At 30.0% G+C, this 21,285-nt stretch overlaps 2 protein-coding genes across 2 annotated transcripts in view; one reads left to right on the top strand and one right to left on the bottom strand.

Moving 5' to 3' along the window:
* The window catches only part of LOC145304367 (xyloside xylosyltransferase 1-like), a 28,180-nt gene extending 12,608 nt beyond the window's left edge, over nt 1–15,572 (top strand). The window contains exons 6-7 of the mRNA XM_080146233.1: nt 15,310–15,342; nt 15,450–15,572. Coding sequence (XP_080002359.1) covers nt 15,310–15,342; nt 15,450–15,572 — 156 coding nt within the window. The remainder of the gene's footprint in view (nt 1–15,309; nt 15,343–15,449) is intronic.
* On the bottom strand, nt 3,155–5,407 carry LOC145303804 (uncharacterized). Its single transcript, XM_080145424.1, has 4 exons — nt 5,274–5,407; nt 4,429–4,522; nt 4,098–4,187; nt 3,155–3,575 (listed from the first exon to the last, which is right to left on the bottom strand). The coding sequence occupies exons 1-4, from the start codon at nt 5,405–5,407 to the stop codon at nt 3,156–3,158; spliced, it is 738 nt and encodes a 245-aa protein (XP_080001550.1). The 3' UTR covers nt 3,155.
* Nucleotides 15,573–21,285: the final 5,713 nt, after the last annotated feature.

Raw genomic sequence — 21,285 nt, forward strand, 5'->3', positions numbered from 1 at the left:
TTAGCTAATAAATTATACTTCTGGTATAAAGGTACGGCGTTATATTTCATACATGTAACAGACAAACAAAATTTGGCTGATGTTTGGTCGCGCCTCTGTCCTATAGAAATTTCAACTTTTAATAATAGTGTAAAGCCTTATTATACTGATGATTACCTAACTATATCAGAATTTCCAATTTTGGGTAATAACAGCAATGAAAAAGAAGGTTATTCAATAAAAAAAGTACATACTAAATTTCCCAACGTAGGAAAATACTTTTCAGATAAATTTAAAGAGTATTTGTCTACGCCAAATTTTATAAAACTACAACTGGCAGAAAAAAACTGCCCTGATTCCCTCCCTCATACAATAAAATTTATAGATGGTAAAATTTTACTACCTCAAATACTATATTTACCTTACATTTGCTTTATCCATTACTCGCTGATGCATATGGGAAATCAAAGGCTCTGGAATTATGTAAACAATTATTATTATTTCAATAACAGAAAATTAGCAAAACTCATTTGTGATAATCTAACTGCTAACTGCCTACTTTGTATTCAGAATAAGCCAAACTCTTTGCGCCTAAAAGAAGGATCTACCTTTGACAACTCCATTAATTCTCCTAATAAGCTCATTTATTCTGACCTTCTCGAGCTACCTACCTTTGAAAATAAGGTTAGAAAACAAGACCCTAAAGCATTGCTAATAATTAAAGACGTTTACTCAACGTATACTAGTATATATATTCTTCAATCTAAAACATCTAGAGCTATTATGAACTGCCTGAGTAACTACTTCTCAGTACATGACATACCTGCTTCATTTATTAGCGACAATGCTTCAATTTACAAAAGCAAGTTAATAATGAATTATTTTAATAATCTTAATATTAAAGTTCTTAACAGCTCAATCCTTAAATCTAAATCACGTGGATTTATCGAACGCGCCGTCCGTACCACAAATGAAATGTTGCGAATTTATAGAGAAAAATATACTACATTAGATCTTAGTCATATATTGTCTATAAGTTGCGCAATGCTAAATAAAATCCCCTTTTTAAATGAAAAATTGTCACCATATAATATTCAATTTAATTCTTTAGATGGAATAATGGATGGTGAATTTAAGGATCCGACCGAAAACGTTTTTCAGTATGTGTTGAATGATAATTTAAATCTATACTCAGAACAATATAAATTAGAGGTCCAACAACTAATCAAAGATTGTAGAGATAGAGTAGTTCAATACAAAATGCGCAATTCCGATAAGAGAAATAAAAATAGAATAGACCATAGTTTTCATATTAACGATATTGTTTTTACCAAATTAAACGACAAAAGCTACGGTTTTAAATATAAGCCACTGTTTGGCCTTGTACCTTATAAAGTTGTTGACCGTAGTGATCAAACAATACATATTCAAAATCAAATTTCCGGTCAAGTGGTTATGCGTCACGCAAGCGATTTAAAGAAGGTTAATTTTAATAAACTTTCTAAACTCGATATTGACAAATCATTGGCAGAAGCCTTTAAACTGCTTTCATATGAAAATATAAATGAACTGTTTAACATACCAGTTTTAAAACCGAGGAATTTAGATAAAAATAAAAACCAAGATCTCCAAGAACCAAATTACCTAGATTCTTCATCTAGCGAGGATGAATTATACAGTAACGAAAATCACGATTTAGATAACAATGAAAATAGCATAAATGATTTAGAAACTATATTAGAGGAATAAAGAAATCAATCTCTTTCTTTTCCTTTACCTTTATTTACACAGAAAAATGTCTTTCATACTAGATATTTATGTGTATATTACTATATAATGTATTCCCCCTTTATTAAAGACCCTTTGTATGTATCTTTCCATACTAAGATATTTATGAGTATGTATCCTATTATTATATCTACTGTACATAATATCCCAAAAATTGTGACTTATGGTTTATTTATTCTGAATGTTAATAAAAAAAATAATTGTAGAAATTATCAAACCTCATAAACATTTTTTCTAAAATTGCCTTTTTCTTTCAGACGGAAGGATAACGCATTCATCGAGTTATATCATCAAAATAACACACATCCTATACTATTAAAAGACTTAAAGGTAAATATTTGACGGAAATTATTTTCGCTCAATTTTTATATTGTTATATTTTAAAAGACAACCATCTTCATGTCTGATATGAAATCTTTTCTCCATGTTGAAAAATGTCTTTTTAAAAAAAAAAAAAGAACAATTAAATCTTTAATGTTAATCTTTTAATATTATAGGAACCCTGAATACCCCCGTGTCCTACCTATCTTGTATAAAGGCAAAAAACTACAAAAACATAAAAAGGTAATTATTAAAATATATTTAAAATACGCTAAAACGATATTTATCAAACATAATGTGTAAAAATTTGTAGTACATCCATAGCTAGCCTAATGGTTTAGTGGTAAACCTATCCGGTACGGTACGCACTTTCTAAAAAGGCGTTTCTGTGCCAGGGCAAGCTATGCAGGACCGCCGTATATTATTTTTTGCAAATGTTTTGCAAAACTGGCTAAAAAGACTTATATACCAAATATTAGTATTACGTCATTATACTAGTGTTTTTGTATTTTAAATCGTTATACAAGTATATTAGTTCTAAAGCCAATGCAAATTCTTTTACCAATTATTTTACACATAATTCCATCCTTTATATTGTAAATTAAACAATTTGCGGAAAAAATAAGAACACCTTCTTGTGCAAAACAAGATATTCTACCTAGCACGAAATAGCATGACAAAGCAACATAAAAACTAGCTTTACTAGGCTTGGCATCCGGGTTAAGCTAATCCCTACTAACGTTTTACAATTTCCGCAAGTTAAAAACAAATTTGCAATATTATTTTATTTTTAAATTTTATTACGTGTAATGAATTTTAATAACATATCAATAGGTTGTACATTTTTATAATAGATAACAATTAATGATTGACATACAAGAAAAACGTCAATTACAAAACAATTATTTTATTATTACCTTTACATCAAATTAACATTTAATAGTTATTTTTTCCTACAAACAATAAGGGTTTGTTAAGCAATGAAAGAATCTAAGCAAAAACGGAAATGATAACTAACCACTACATATAAAAGTCCTACCAACAGGTTACTAATTTCAAACATTAAGTTAATTGTCATTTACACTGTCCTTAACATTGTCCTTGCTTACAGGATTTACTGGGTCATCGCACATAGTAGATACAAAATTATAATCAAGACCTTCATTAGCCTTTTTCTGTTCATAACAATGCGCCCTAATTTTATTTAGTCTCCATTGGTGGTCAAACTCCACCAATTCCTTAGAATCAGAATCGGTGTCTAACAAATGTTCCGGCTTAACCGACTCAGCCTTGAAACTTCTGTTTAAAGTGGACGCGGCCCTATGGTTTTCGATTTTCGCATCTATATGCTCGAGTTTTTGTAACAATGTTTTCCCCTGCTCCATATGTTCCAATTTCTTCTTGCGTCTCTCGTTAGCCCGTCCTTGATAGTACTCCTTACATCTCTTCAGGCTGAAACCTACAGCTGCTAAAACAACTGCAGAAACCTAAATAAAATTAAAATAAAAATAGAATTATTTAGACCCTATTTTTCTAACTTGTTAGTATATTATCTTTTGTTGTTAAACAACTAGTTCCCAAACTTCTTTGTGTGTGTAAGAAAATAAAGGCTTGAAAATTATTCTTTGTTATGTACCATAAATAATATATAAAACTTAGTTAGGAAATTATGTTACCAACATTATAAAAAAGGGGGGTAACTAATCACGTCCGCGATTGCGGCAAGATAATTGAGTCTTACAGTTTCGCCTAGCCGTTGAATGAAAAATTTTTCTCCCCTTTCGTTCACAAGGTTCTTTTTTTGCTTGCGGAATTGATTCTTATCTACGCAATTAAACTAAATCAAATTTCTATTCTTTGTGATACATAAATAAACGTTTTTATTTGCTTATACCGCATCTTTTATATTTACACAACAAAATGCTTATTAATTATTTATTATGAAGTAAAATAATAATTATAAGTATTTGCTTTTGAAGCCAGTAAAAGTGTTTTGTAAATTATCTTACCAAGAAACATGAAAGTACAAAAACAATCAGAAGTAACCATCCGTTAGCTTCATTCTTGCAAGTCTGACGTCCATCGAGTCCATAGGTTTCCTAAAAATTAACTATTAAAAACTTTTTCATAACAAGTTGTATATTGGATATAAAAATCTCTTGCAAGTCCATCGAGTCCATAAGTTTCCTAAAAAATTAACTATTAAAAACTTTTTCATAACAAGTTATATATTGGATATAAAAATCCCTAAAAATATTCTTATTTTTCAGGATCGACCATCCTCCATAAAACATCGCAGATTGTACCTAATATTGAAGAATTATACAAGGTAAAACTCACCTTGAATCCCAATAAAGCATTGAAGACCGCTTGTCTAGTATCCGAGGTCAGATTCATCTTGTTGTACTTGATCTCATCACCGGTTTCTTTTTCCCTTAAAAAATACGTAAATTTATAATATGTATCTAAAAAATATATCTATATAAAGACAGATGTAAATATATATATTACATAACCAATCTGCATTAAGATATATTATTTTATATTTTTATGTCTGCACAATACGCAGATATGGAATAAATATTTCAGAAAAGTATTTGTCTACACATTACCATAACGATCGATATGGTCTTATATTTGTATACAATTTGTAACGGTTTTTAGTTGGGTTTCGTGAATATCGGAAAATTCAAATCTCAAAAGTGGTCAATGTTTTTACACTACTCACACAAACAATAAAGTGTGCGCTCATAAAATACTATCTTCCTGATTTTTCAAGTAAATAGTGTTTTTATGCTCAAAAACATACCAAAAAATCGCGAAAAAGTAATAGAAATTGCACATTAATGTACATAAATTATATTTTTGAAATAAAAACCCCAAAAAGTTCCAACCCTTTAGGTATAAAATTACCGGTTTTTCGAGTGCGCACTACGTTTATTGGAGCGCCAATGTCAAGGTACATTATGAAATACAACAACCCCTTTTTGTGACGCAAAATTACATACATATATATACATACATACATATATATATATACATGTACATGGACAATTTAAATATATTTTTCTTCTCATTTCATATTATTAAACAAAATTCAGCGCCTTATTTAAGCATTTCAATTCAAACTTTAATAAGTAATATTTGTACTGAAGTGGTTTAAATTTTAAATACTATAAATTTACCTTAATAAGTCAATAATGGAGGTTAAAGAACTTTCAGACTTAACAAAATATTCGGCTGTCCTTTGTGCCAGAACAGCCTGGCACTCGGTCACACACGACTCTTTGTCGCGGCAGGAAAAAGTCACATCCAACATTCTTGCTATATGGCTATTAAAGAACTAAAAGTTTTTTTTCATATATTAAAATAATTAAAAAGCCTTACTCTTAATATTAAATTAAATTAGGACAAATCAAAAGAAAAAGAGGGGTGATACAAGTTATACAAATTAAATAAAATTAAAATTGTATTCAGGTACGCTCTGATTTCACCTTCGCTCCCTCTTCCTTCACAGTAGGAACAGACAACTCGCTCATTTCAATACTGGTTTGCTTCGCAGGTAAATCATTCGCCGTATCAACTTTACCCTGCACCATCAATTTTCTCTTACTGTTTAAACCTGAAATGACATTAAATAATTAACTTTACATAGCTAAATCCCTAGTTATATCATTTTAGACCAATATTTCCATGTTGTTTTAATATTACATAGCACAATCATTACTGTTTAAACCTGAAATGACATTAAATAACTTTACATAGCTAAATCCCTAGTTATATCATTTTAGACCAATATTTCCATGTTGTTTTAATATTACATAGCACAATCCTTAGTTAAAATCATATTAAAACAATATTTTTCATGTTAAGGAATTAAAAATGAATCAACCGCCAACAAACATCGGAATCCCCATGGACAGCCCAAAAGTTCATCAAGATTTCTACCGAGAAGAAAAAAAGGATTCCCCGGTTGACCCTTATATAGCTACTAACCCAAACCGAAATAAAATATTTTTGTCCCTTCCTGCAGCCGAGCCTGATCTGTGCTCGGCTAACACGCTTCACGTAATATCAAAAACTGGCGGTATGTTTGTATCTAGCCAGCACAATGCTAAACTTCCCAATTCCTTAAGCAACAATTTTTTCATAGTCAAAAAAAAGTATAACCTTGCTCCTAATGATCTAACAGCTCTCACCCAACAAATTGTAGCCCATGTAAAAAATGCTGGAAAAAATCAAGTAGTATTTTCATCCCTCTTATTTGATATCAATGTATTTCATTTTAGAAAAAAGATTGTTGATAAAAAAGATGTTCTATCGAGATTTAATTTGCCCAGCAATACCCAATCGAACATAGTTGTTGACTATATAAAAACTGTGTATGAAAAAGTTTCCCCTTTTCTTTCGAATGAAAAACACCTCGAAGTGGTGTACCTTGAGTCCCTGGAAAGCAAATCTTATTACACAAAACCCCATACTACTCGTTCTGTACATCTGATTGAAAAATTAGTTTTTAAATGCGACGAAGTACTAAAATCTTGTTTTACCAAACTTAAACATGCCCTTTTTAATTGTACCTCATTTAATGTAACAACTAGTGACACAATTCTTGTAATGTTAGCACATTTAAGCCGCAACCTTTGCGATGAACTTGAAAACCTATATTCCGCCAGAACTGGTATCGTGTATTTGCACGGCTACTATGTTTATCAGGAATGGTTTAAATCCGAAATAGCAGCTCAGTCCCTTCTAATAACCTTTGCTTTGATTAATTGTTCGGCGATTGCATATTTTATGCACAATATCTGTTCCATTGATTTAATGAATCTTGCTTTATTCAACAAATGTAAATCTCATTTAAAAATCAGTTATATGCAAAGCCACCGCTATGTTGGCAAAGAGGGTTTCAGATTTGAAATCAATACAGACTGCGTTCATTGGCTGAGAAACAATAAGTTATACCCATTACCACCCCACTTAATTGATCAGTATGAAAAGCGATATAACATTCAAACAATCCCTTCCTTAAGGGATCTTAGCCCTGTACCTACAGTGTGTACTAACACCACGGTACCTGTAACCATACCTGCGGCTAATGTTGCGGTCTCTGTAGCACCGCACAGTAGCTTTGCTGTCTCTCATGTGACGTCAGCACCTTATGTAGCTACCTCAAATTCAATTTCCCATTCTCAAATAAATGTCCCACCTCAACAAAATGTTCCACTTTATAACCAACAAATTTATCAGCCTCAACAAATGGTTATATCAGGCCCATATGTAACATCTACTGCAGAACAATCCCAAACATTGACTAGTCCATATCATTATATTCAGCCATTAGAACAAGTAGCAGGACTTTCATTTGTTAACCCGTCTGAAACAATAGCGGGACATTCTTATGTTAACCTTGAAGAAGACACAGAAATGGTTGAAAACAAAGTACTCTCGGTTAATACAGAACCAACCATTCAAGATTTGCTTGCTAATAAATTTGATGACCTGTCTAACAAATTAATGACAAAGATATCAAATATTAGTTTTAGCTGTACACTCCCCGACAACGAAAAACAGCAACTTGAATGTGAAAAACAAACTCTTGAAAACACCATACAATCATTAAAAGAAGAAATAGAAAATCTAAGAGTACAAAACCAAACTTTATCTGAATTGGAAAATGATTTGCATGTTGCTAGGCAAGAAATAAGCAAACAAAATGACCAAAACTCTACTTTAGAGCTTGTCCAAAAAGAATTAGATCAACTGAAATATGATAGAGATCAAGATGAAAAGTTTAAAACCAGAATTATGAGAAAACTCAATGTTAAAAGTTCAACAGATATATTACCTGAAATTACATCCTTACAGGAGAAATATGAAGAATCATTAACAAATTATACAATGAAGGACAATCAGTACACTCATTCGCTAGAAAGAATAAAAAACATTGCAGATGATAATAAGAACTTAGAAATTAAAGTTGAAACAATTCAAAATACTCTTAATGACAAAGAACAAACTTTAAATGCTACAACTAGGCTACTAAATATGTGTAAAAAATACATGCCAGCGAATTACAGCATTATGTTCCATGCCTTTGACATTGAAAATCCTGAAAACGAAATTTTTCGGGAATGTGAAGACACTGGATTTCAATCCTGCAAAGAAAACGCTGATGCCGCACTTTCTGTGGTTAAAGACATCACGATAACATTGAATAATACCCTCAATGACCCAGAATTTGGAAAGAAAACCGATTCTGAGCAAGCCGCAGATTTCGCTAATTTAATGACAAATATTTTAAACAACCAAGTCATAACGAAAGAAATATCAGATGAAAAAGGGTTTATTCAAGCTATACAACATTTTCTATCCATAACTGCAGCCGGTCCTACACCAGCGGGAGCAGCCATGACCAATAAAAAAAGAAAAGCCCATAATTAAATATTCATATATGTTATATTTACTTATCTGTACTTATAAAAATTTTGTAAAATATTATATGCATATTATATGATAATAAATCTATTTAAAAGATGGATCATTTGCAATAAATGATTATGAAAAGTTTTTGTAAAATGAGCTGTTGTTATTGCAATCAACATTTTAAATAGTTAATAATAAAATAACCTTAATTACGCCCACGGATTAATATGGATATTATAAAAACTTTTGGTCGCCTAGAAATATAAAATCTCTATAAACCTTTAGTCGTCATACAGACTAAAAATATAAAAAACCCTATAAACCTTTTAGTTGTCATACTGACTAAAATTCAAAAATACACATAAAAATGTGAAAACTCTGTAAACTTTTAGTCATCATACAGACTAAAAATATAAATTTTCTATAAACTTTTAGTCGTCATACAGACTAAAAATATAGAATCCCTATCAAACTTTTTAGTTGTCATACTGACTAAAATTACACATTAAACAATTGGTATAATAAGTTTTGCTAAATGTAGCACTAATTATAGATCAAATAAAACTTTTTGCTTGCATTAGAGTATAACCTATTTTATTATTATTTCAAGAATCAAATTGCGCTTATTAATTAAATAAGTAGAATATGACACTTATGCACAAAAAGATTTTTAAGGATCTATTTCCCTACGTATTTATTTTGATACAATATAAACCTATAATGTATTATGCAACCATACTTGCAAAAATGTTATTGTAAACGTATAATATATCATGCAATCATACTTGCTAAACCTTATGTATTATGCATCCACGATTGTAAAAATTATTGTCGCATAATTATAATGTATAAATGTAACAAAAAATGCAGCCAAACATGCTAATAAAAAAATAAAATAAAAATTTGTTGTTTTATTTCTACAATATGTAATATTAAAAAATACCTTTGTATAACAAATAAAAAGTGATGATGCAGGAATATGTAGCGAAGAAAGTCAAGGCTATCAATAAAGGATAAGACCTATCTTCATCTCCTAGCTCAAGCTGCTTCACAACGGCGTTGTTAAACCCCACTCCACATACATCGTTTAATTTCGGCTCGAAATCCTACGAATTATTAATATTAAAATATTTGTTTTTCAACACACAACAATTAATGGTTCCTTAAACGCCCTAATTTAGTATTATTATTTAATAAAGTAAATTTTTGCTTTTAATTTCACATCAGAAATCGAAAAAAAAAGTTAAATTAATATTGTTCTTAATACCTTAATATTTAACCAACTTTAATTGTTACTTACTACGTCATATAATAGCCTATAAATAAAAATTACAAAAATACCTCTGGTTTTAAAACATAATGCAAAAATAGGAAAGGGTTACCATCTAGACACTTATCTGGGTCTAGACCTAACACTATCAAATTTTGCATATTTTGCAACAATTGGTACGCATTTATTTCCATTGTTATCTATAAATATTAACGCTTTAGTAGTAAAATTAATGATCGGTTAACCCCCTTCCCTTATTTTTAATATCACATAAACATATTAATAATATTTCTTATCACTTATTCTCTATTATAACTTATTAATTATTTTTCTATAGAAATATTAATTATTCCAGATCTGTAAAATAACTATTAAATAAATTGGTTTATATAACAAAGTTACCTTACAACTTACCGCCCTTTTCCAATAGTAATACCAGTTTTTGTAAAAAGGGGGGTGTTATTATGGTTATAATACCAATAGCGCCGTATTATACCTATTTCTGATTTAATTATAATTTTTAATTTTAAAAAATTATTCCTTTTACTTACGATTTTGTTGAGTCGTATAATATTTACATTACATGTATAATGTTTTGTACAAAAATTATATTAATTTTTGTGGTCTCCTTGATACTGTTTACCAAAGCCGTATTATATAAACAATAACAAATATTTTAATTTTATTTAAATCATATTTTTATTTCTTTCAGACAATATGAAAATAAAATGGCTGAATATCCTTTTGCTGTTTCTTCTCCTACACCTAGATAAAGCAGATATAGAAGGTGACATAAAATTGAAACTTGGAAAATCCCACTTTTCACCCTTAGTAGTAGTAGACGAAATATTCACCGAGAGAAAAGGATTTTCATTACAAGTCCTCGCCATAAGTGATTTGATTAAAGTAAAAACTCCTAGTAAATCATTTTTTACTTCAATCTTACCTAGCTCTTCTACTCCAAAATCACTTGATTTATGGAATGAGATTATTGCCGAGGCTAAAAGGGTTAAACAATCCTATAGCCCCTTTTTTGATTCCAGCCAAACTACTTGCTATATAACTAACATTCAATCAGCCCTTAAACACGCTCTAGATGAAATATCTGATGGCAGAGTTAAACGTAATTCCGATTCAGATAGTTCTAATCAAGATAGTTCCACTACTACTACTAGTACAACAGAAACTAGTACCCCAGACCCTTACACAGAGGCTAAAATTAATGAACAGGTTAAGCGTGTAATTGATCTTGTAAGAAAATTAGATACACACTATAATAAGCCGAAAAAATCTTCAATGCAGATTAAAGCTTCAACGTACCACGCTATTAAGATTATACTCGCTTGTTGGGTAAATAATAGGCATAGAACATATCTTGTGCACACTTATGAACAGGTATTAAAACACACTGGAGTAGCCTATTCAGAAACAACTAAATCAGAACAAGAATTTATGCCCTTAAATGAATTGAGGAGACAGCTCCTTGAACTTATACTTATGTCTGTATCAGGTACACTCAGATTAGACTTTACAAACATTCCCTTAAGTGAACCTGAAAAAGCGTGTACCGTTGATCTTGAAAACCTTACCTATGAAGAGTTAAGATCAGTACAGGATGAACAAGACATAGCTTCTTTTTGTACTTCTACACCCCAAGTTTGCATAGAAAAGGAACCCAAAATGAATGTTAGGAAAAAACTCCTTGATTTTGGCTTAGGGGAGGCTGATGCTACCAAGCTAATTTCGGAATCCCAAACTTTGGCTGACGTATATAGTAAAGCTATGGACATTAAAGCCACTCAAAACACATATACCTTAACTAGAACCGTAAATTACGGAGAAATGGTTAATATTGACACCACTAAATTAAGTAATAAATTTAAGGAAGGCTATAAATCTGAAGACGCTATGTTCAATATATTATCACCCATATTAAATGAATTAAAATTTCTAAATATTGTTTACGCTACCGAGCTAAAATATCAAGATAAACCTTTGTCAGCAAAATTTTTCAAGTGTGCAGCCCTACAAGATAAAACACATTTTTCTCGTCATGGAAATAAGCTTTATTATTACCTTAATAAATTCGAAAATAAAAATGTTTTCTACCCCTTGCCTTTTTGTGCTGAAACCTGTAAAATTTTAGTTGCTGATCCTTATGTAGAATTAGACGATAATAAATTTGGAACTATATCCACCTCCTCTGATGCTAAATATGGTTATGTAAGTAAAATAACTCAAAACAAACCTACATGTTCTATGATAAAAAAACCTAGTGATATATGTATCTTTAAAGATATATCTTATGCCAAACAAATCTCTATACTCGACCTATTTGTATACCACTGTACAAAATCGGAAGGTTGTAATTATTTTAATGAAGGCATAATAGTGTCAAAAGGTTTTATCACTATATCCGAGTTTAATCTAAACTTTATTGACACAGAAAACGATTCTAATATATCCTTTTTCCCAGAGGAAAATGAAATATTACTCAAAGGCTTAATATATTCAGCTATATCTGGCGCAGTTCTTGTTTTATTCGCTGCCGCTAAAAAATTTGTTATATTTTGTTATAACAACGCCCGCTCTATGGCTACTTGTTCTTGTTGTAAAAATAAAACTGAAAATACAAGAAGAAGTACAAGGTATACGCCAGCTAATACACAAGAACCTGTGTTTATATCTCCCCAAGTCAATCCTAATCAAGAATAATGATTAAAGCTGGCACATTATTTACCTGTCCCTAAATTAGGCATTTTATAATTCACTCTTTATAAAATTGCGTCAACATTTTATAATTCACTCTTTATAAAATGATTAAAGCTGGTATATTATTTACCTGTCCCTAAATTAGGCATTTTATAATTCACTCTTTATAAAATTGCGTCAACATTTTATAATTCACTCTTTATAAAATCGCGTAAAATATATCAGCCGTTAATTCAGTCTTTAATTGGCTAATAATCAGTTATAAATCAATCAATAATCCCTTCTTTATTCGATTGAATAATTATTATAAAAAGATAATTCAAACTTTATCTAGTTGTTGTAAAACATGTCAGCCGTTAATTCATTCTTTAATTGGCTAATAGAATCGAAAAATAAATCAATCAATAATCCCTTCTTTATTCGATTGAAGAAATTATTATAAACCATTCTTTATAATTAAATACTTGTTCGAATCAATATAATAACCAAGTTGTCATACTTTATTTGGTTTAATAAAAAGAAAATCAACAAAACAAAAAAATCAATATAATAACCAAGTTGTCATACTTTATTTGGTTATAATATAAAGAAAATCAACAAAACAAAAAAAAAAAACAATAATTATGATATTCAATTCTTATTATAATTATAATCAACAATTCGTATATACTATAATTTTGGCGACATTTATTTATCTTTGTTCTTAATTTTTTATTGTGTTACATAGTACTGCAAAAATAATAAATTTTCTTTAACAATTCAAACATTTTCGCCAGTAATTATGATACAAAATTAATATAATTCACTGATAATTGTAATACAAAATTTATGTAATTTAAAACATTTGTTAATATGTGATCTATGTATTTTAATATGTTAAATATAAATGAAAACTCAAAAAGAAAAATTGAATCAACTTTTTGCAATTAAATTAAAGTTACAAAATCATTTACTTTTGATATTTTTTATGCTTAATGACAATTACCAATTAAATACAAATAGTAAATATTTCCCTTTGATTAAGAAAATGATATTGATTAACATTTTTTAATATTTTGTAATATGTAATATGTAATTGCTTACTATGTAATAAACTAATCATAATGATACGAAGCAGCGCCACTTCTTCACAATTGTTCGTTGTAGTTCTCCTTCAAATTATTCATATTTTCCGCGAGCTTCTACCTTGCAATTTTGGTTGAATCATCATATTGTCATCGAAACCTGAAAACAAAAACATTTACTATGTTGAAGACGACTTTTGAAAATAACTTCTAAATCTACAAAAGATAATCCAGGTTACTGAATGATTGTAAGTTCCTGCCTCGTTGGCCTCATAAAGAGGGGGGAGCATGTTACAACTTTTGTAACACCTCCGAAAAATATAAACCACAACCATGCATACTGCGCGTGCGGACAACCAGACAAGAAGGAAGCACAAACTACCTGTAGAAGAAGCCAGTCTTTTTAACACACTCAAAGTTTAACCATATATATACTCTAGTTGAAATGTCAAATTAGTGAAATATACCTTGTTGATAAAATATCTTAGTTAATTAAGTACGTAAAAATGTAATAAACATGATATTTAATTTGAAAAGTTGCAATCTTATTAAAAGCGAAGATAGATAGCTTTTATTCGTTAATTTAGGCATGTTAGAATTGTCCTATCAATTTCAAACTTTGCATGATGATTCCTGTAGTAGTTGGGTACGATTTAGAAAGCGTAGCAACTCTATAATCATTACCAGAATGTCCGTACATCCATTTTAAACATGTTGATTTTTCTACTTTTTTAACAACAAATTTTCAAGTGTTTTAATTATCCGTTTGATCTGATTTTTGGTATATTGATTCCTGGGACAACAAAGAACAATATTATAAGCGAAGCAACTCTATAATCAAGTCCAAAAATGTAAGTATGTCCATAAACATTATCCTACTAATTTACCTACAATTTTGATTCGACATTTATACATTTATGTTCCGATTTTTCAGTTCAGATACTATACAAGTGTTAATGTCCGTTTGTCCTACCGTTTCAGTGCTTCGCTTTTATGGATGTTGTCATCCTTGTTAGATTTAAATTGGTAACAAAAAAATTTAGGATCAACAAAGTATTTATTTATGATATTTTAAAGTGGTAGTGCGAATGGGGCGCTTGTCCAAAATCTGGTATATGGAGATCGCTCTTCTATGAGTACTACTTAAAATCTACTTTTATTGAAATACCCATAGACATTCTCAAAATCGGATGTCAGTGAAGAATGCTTTTCCTTTTATTCCCACAAGTATAATACGAATTTGGTTGAACCCGTGGCAGTCCAACAAATACCCATGCACGGTATTATATTGCTTTAAACTAAGAATAAATGGCTGGTTATGATGTTTCGATCTATATAATAAAAAGCCAAACATTTTACCCTAACTTATTCATTTAATAAAAAACGAACCGTGTAGTATTACCCATATATGGTGTTATATTAGTAATGATAGGTTGATATTACATTAAAATACATTAAAAATGCCTAAGGGCTGACTATATTATCTGTGTCTTGTGCCCTGAAGCGCGCGCGATAATTACACTGAGCTGTCAATCAGAAGTTGGAAGAATATCCCTTGTTGTATAAATTTATGATGAAATTTATAATAAAGTAAAGTAAGATTAATCTAGAAGCGAAGCTTTTCTTTAAAAGTATTTGTCTGTACGTTCAAATCGTTTGAAATTTAGATCTTGCATCTCCAAAAGTGTGTAAAACTATCATGTATTGGTTGTTTATGTATCTAATATTACCAATATTTAATTTACTTAGGTGTATATGCTCCCATGTCTGTACAATTATATGGTAAATATCATCTTATTTTTTTTTTTTTTTTGATTTGACAACATTTTGACTAAATATCTAAAACAATTAATCATAAATGATTTCTTATAGCTATTTTATTTCTCTAGCCAGTTTTTTGGATAATTGAAGAACAAAACTTAGAGTATCATACCTGCCTTTCCAAACCTTATATTGAACATTATGCTGGAGAAAGCTTATATGCAGAAGAAGTTCTATTTTTATTCAAGTAAAATTTATAATGTTTAATTTTATTGGATTTACTAAATAACATTTTGTATGATAAAAAAACCTTGTATCTTTCTCTTATTTGTACTTTGTTGATATATTTTTTTTTGTTTACATCTTTGCAAGGGTGGTCTAGATTTAGGAATACTCTGCATGTTGTGAATTAAATAATCTAAATTATGAATTTACTTACAAAACTTAGGTTTCCTATTCAAAAATGTAAAATTCTGTTTTTAGATACAATTACCTACTGAAACTGTCTTTCTGGTGTTGGAATCCAACTTGGCATCATTGTTATTAGTTTAGTTGGAAAATTTGTAAAAATAAAGAAATTTGTAAAAATAAAAGTCAGAAAATATTGCTTAAAATAACCATGAGGAAGTGATATTCCCTCCCCCCCCCCCCCCCCATCCAAATTGTACTCGCATAGGCAACCCTAAAGAAAGTAATAAGTAATCCTTATGATAAAGTAACAAGATGTTTGTTTGTACTGAAGGATCTTGCTAACCGTTAAAACGATATGGTTCTCCTTTACAGGATAGCTCCTGGGAATATTTATAACTATTTTGGGGTAGGGTACCACCACCTTCCCAAGAGAAATCGTCCCTAAAAAAATCCCCCCCCCAAAAAAAAATTTTAAACCTTTTTTCAAAATCTAAAGTAAGAATTAAATTCAACTCCCCTCTTCTTAAGTTACCCTTTAATGGGCGTAGCTACTAGTATATGCATAAATCAAAAATATCATTGTGTATCCATGCACATTTCTTTATTTTTTTTATAGGTAAAAAAAAGTTTATGTGTTTTTTCACATTGTACTTGTCAAAATTTTAAAATCCCCAACTCCTTATTTCTAAATAAATTTATCTACTTCTGAAGGGAGCATTTTTAAAATCAAATTTTTATTTTTAACCTTTGATTGTCTTTTTAAAAGCGAAGCTTTTCTATAATCAGTGTAGGTCCGTCCATCTGTCCGTCCGCTCGTCCGTACATCACAGTTAATTTCGTTAATTTAAACAGGTTAGAATTTTCCTATCGATTCCAAACTTTGTATGATGATTCCTGTAGTAGTTAGGTACAATTTAGAAAGCGTAGCAACTCTATAATTAATACCAGAATGTCCGTATGTCCATTTTAAACATGTCGATTTTAAAATTAATTGGTTCTTCAGATTTTTTGAAAACTGATTCCTGTTACAACAAGGTACAATGCATAAGCGAAGCATCTCTATAAACAAGTCCCAAAAATGTAAGTATGTCCTTAAACAGTATCATCTATTTATGCAGTTTTGCAACAAATTTACTTATAATATAGTTTGTAGTGATGCATTAATATTCTGATAATTCAGTTCTACAAGTGTTAATGTTCGTTTGTCCTTCCATTTCAGAGCTTCGCTTTTGTGTATGTTGTCATCCTTGTTTTCAGATGAAAATGCAGTTTTTTCTTCTAATTTTTCTATTCTACAGTGCTGAAACTTATTCTCCTCTGAATAATTTAGAAATTATTCCTAAAACAGGTAAGATTTCATTAAAGTTGCATGATGATTCCTATAACAGTTAGGTACGACTTTAAAAGCGCAGCAATTTTATAATCGTTACCAGAAAGTCCATTTAAAACATGCTAATATATTTGGACAACAAATTTTTGTATGTTAAAATCATCCTATTCATCGTATTTTTTGAGTACAGATTCCTATTACAACATGGTAGAACAACAAAGTACAATGTTATAAACGAAGCATCTCTATAATCAAGTCCTAAAAATATAAGTATGTCCTTAAAGTGTATCATGTATTGCAACAAGTTTACTTACAATTTTGTTTAGACTTGTGCATCCAATTGTGCTTATTTAGTTCTTGCACTCAACAAATGTTAATTTTCGTTTGTCCTTCCATTTCCGATCATGGATGCTGTCATCCTTGTTTTTATATACAACTAAAATATTCAAAATTTGATCAGGACAAATCCCAGAATAGAAGCTATTCTACAATTCAATGTTAAATATTGAACAACAAGGTCTAATAATCAAAGAAAATATGGAAGAAATTACTAGAAATAAAGAAGACAATCATCTTTTCAAAGGAATTATTTTTATATTTACAGATTGAATAAATGAAGATTTTCTAAATCCGGAGGATCTTTGTAACTGCTAAACCGATATGGTGCTCCTTTATGGTGTGTTTTTTTTTTGAGGGGGGAGTTTACTCTAAAGTACATAGACAGGGTATGAGCTATATCTAACTCTGCCAACTTTGAGATTTTAACAGAAAAAGTAAAAAAAAAATAAGGGGTGATCAATTTTTATTGGGAGGGTGGAGATACACCAAAGTAGTTGATTCTCTAGATCTATAATAAGCTTCTCTGTAAAAGGAGAACCAAATCGGTTTAGCAGTTAGCGAGATCTTTTGCTACAAACAATAAAAGCTTACTACTTTATATAATATAGCATAGAGTGATCAACACAGTTTAATTAAACAAGTTGTTTTTTTATTTGATAAGTCCAATACACAGTGTTTCATGATAAAAAAATCTTCAGTTGGTTAATAAATAAAAAGACATGATGCTTTAATGAGCATAAATTGGATACATTTCCAATCTGTAAATACAAAAGTGATGATTTAAGAATTATTCAACAAAGATTTAATACATCCAAATGAAATAAAAGAATTAAGTGAAGAATATAAAACACTATTTATCCCATTTATATTAAGTAATATAACTGAAATTGAAGAAGATAGTCAATTAACAAGGAAAAAAGATCAATTTTATTTATTAGCAGTGCAGCTACTCTATAGTTTAGATAAATTTGGACTTTTTAAAAATATGAATAGCATAATAGTTATTTCTCGTATTGTATTTTAAACGGCTTTCCGCGGATATAGAATGTACAATTATAAGATTAAAACTAGTTTTTTTTAGCCCAGTGGTGCCGAAGGCACCGGCTAAAAAAACTAGTTTTAATCTTATGATTGTACATTTCTTTATTCGTAGAAAACTGGATATAATACGATGCTAGACATAGTTTTTTTGTATTCATGAGAACCGGTTCCTATCCACCGGATTCAAATGAATACGAGAAATTTTTTATACTCTTTAAATATTGATAGTTTGATCGGGTAGGAAAGCAACATTCCATAATATGTTTTTACCCAGGGACAAGGGAATGATATTCTGACAAACAATTCTAATGGAAAATTTCCCCACAACCCCTTCCTCTTTGTATCCCTTTCTTACCCACTCATTTTTAGTTAAATGAAACACTTATAAAAGTTTCGTAATTTTTTTGTAGAAAACTTTAAAAGGTTTTGTGATTTTTTGAAGAATTTATTGTTTTAAAAGCTACCCCTGGTTTTTACCAGTTGTTTTAAGAAAAGATATGTTAGGTTAAATGTTTTACAGCTATAATACAACTTAATTATCTTCTAAGTCCAAATTTACATGATTTCGAATCTTTAATGACCTTGTTAGTCCCCAAAGCATTATAGTAACATATTCTTTTTTGTGCGCTTAACAATCGTGTGGGGACTTTTAATTAATTCTGATTAATTGGTTCATTTAGTTCAGTGTTCAAATGTTTAACCACTAACTGTAATTTTGTGTATCATCATTTGGGTTGTACATGGGTTAAACATTAAGAGATATAAGTTTTCCGGAATTATAATGTAGGGAGTAGATTTGAAATCTGCATCAAATTTTAAGGATTTTTTATAAAATTCGTTTTTTGTATAATTCTTTATCTAAAAGCGGAAATACAAATTAAGTTAATTAATTTTGGCATTTGTGATTGGTGGATTTAAAAAATCTGCGCTCTGATTGGATGTCGTACATCATTCAACCAATTAGAGCGCAGGTAGTTTAAAATCCACCTATCCTATTGGTCAAAATTAATTAACTTAAAATGTATTTTCGCTTTTAGATAAAGAATTTTACAAAAAACGAATTTTATAAAAAATCCTTAAAATTTGATGCAGATTTCAAATCTACTCCCTACATTAAAATTCCGGAAAACTTATATCTCTTATTAAACATGCCTAAATTAACGAAAGCAGCTAACCATTACTGATTGACGGACAAACAGACAAACCGACCCTAATGATAGAAAAGCTTTGCTTTTAAAAATATGAATTGACTCTTTGTAACAGATTAGAGAGAAACCTGCACAGATTTGTTTATTCTTTATTTTCTGAAAGTCATGGTACACACTTACATCTTCTCTTCTTCACTAATAATTATTCAAAGGTATAATGTATAAAGGGAAAAGTAGGTTGCGGGTAAAATCTGTACAGGCGTGTGTTTTAAGGCTTAACAAGGATGACCAACATTTATAAAAGCGAAGCTCTGAAACGCTAGGACAAACGAATAATTATACTTGTATAGTGTCTGAACTGAATAATCAGAATATAAAAGTATAAGAGTTAAAGCAAAATTGTAAGTAAATTTGTTGAAAAACTGCTTGATACAGGATAATGTTTATGGACATACTTACATTTTTAGGACTTGATTATAGAGTTGCTTTGCTTATAATGTTGTTCTTTGTTGTCCCAGGAATCAATATACCAAAAACCAGATCAAACGGATAATTAGATCACTTAAAAATTTGTTGTTAAAAAAGTAGAAAAATCAACATGTTTAAATTGGACATACGGACATTCTGGTAAAGATTATAGAGGTGCTACGCTTTTTAAATCGTACCCAACTACTACAGGAATCACCATGAAAAGTTTGAAATTGATAGGACAATTCTAACATGCCTAAATTAACGAAACTAAATTAACGAAAAAAGCTATCCGTTACAGACGTACGGATGGACGGACATACCCTAATTATAGAAAAGTTTCGCTTTTAAAAACAGTAGTAGAATGATAATATTCACAAAATATGTGTATTCCTTATTGAAAAGAACTATAGACAAAAAAAAAATTTAAATTAATTTTTGTCAGCTTGACATTAGCAAACCTTTCAGTGAATTTTTCAGGTTTTATTAACAATTTTCAGGTCTTGTTAACTTTTTTTTAAAAATTGTCTATAGTTCTTATCAATAAGGAATACACATATGTATTTAGTGAATATTATCGTTCTACTACTGTTTTTAAAAGCGAAACTTTTCTATAATTAGGGTATGTCCGTCCATCCGTACGTCTGTAACGGATAGCTTTTTTCGTTAATTTAGGCATGTTAGAATTGTCCTATCGATTTCAAACTTTTCATGGTGATTCCTGTAGTAGTTGGGTACGATTTAAAAAGCGTAGCACCTCTATAATCTTTACCAGAAGATTTTTGGTTGATAGGCAGGATTGATTGATTTATAAGATTAGATTTTCAAGAAAGTCACATTAGACAATTAAATATTCTTAAAAATTTATTCTAAGATTAAGATCATGAATTAGTAATTGATAGATAGATGGATTGTTAACCAACGACCATGTGGCTTAACATGTCAAAACTAAAGACGTTAAAAATGGTTCCTACTGCTGCTATGTCACGCTACATAATTAGTTTGATTATGGGGAATGCCTTGGCCCACAAACAGGCGCAACTCATTACCATGCAAAGTTAGGACTCTAAGACAAAGGTCGTGCAATCACAGGGTTGGTTCTCTCTTGGACATTGCTTAACCCAATATCCACCAGTGCAGTGGGTTTTAGAGTATTGTATCCCATTATAAGTGGATGATGCCCTTGGATTGTCTAAATTTTCACTTGAAATCGAAGGAGAATCCCGC

This window comes from Acartia tonsa, chromosome 13 (genome assembly GCF_053477335.1).
Source record: "Acartia tonsa isolate MP-2025a chromosome 13, ASM5347733v1, whole genome shotgun sequence".
Lineage (NCBI taxonomy): Eukaryota > Metazoa > Arthropoda > Copepoda > Calanoida > Acartiidae > Acartia > Acartia tonsa.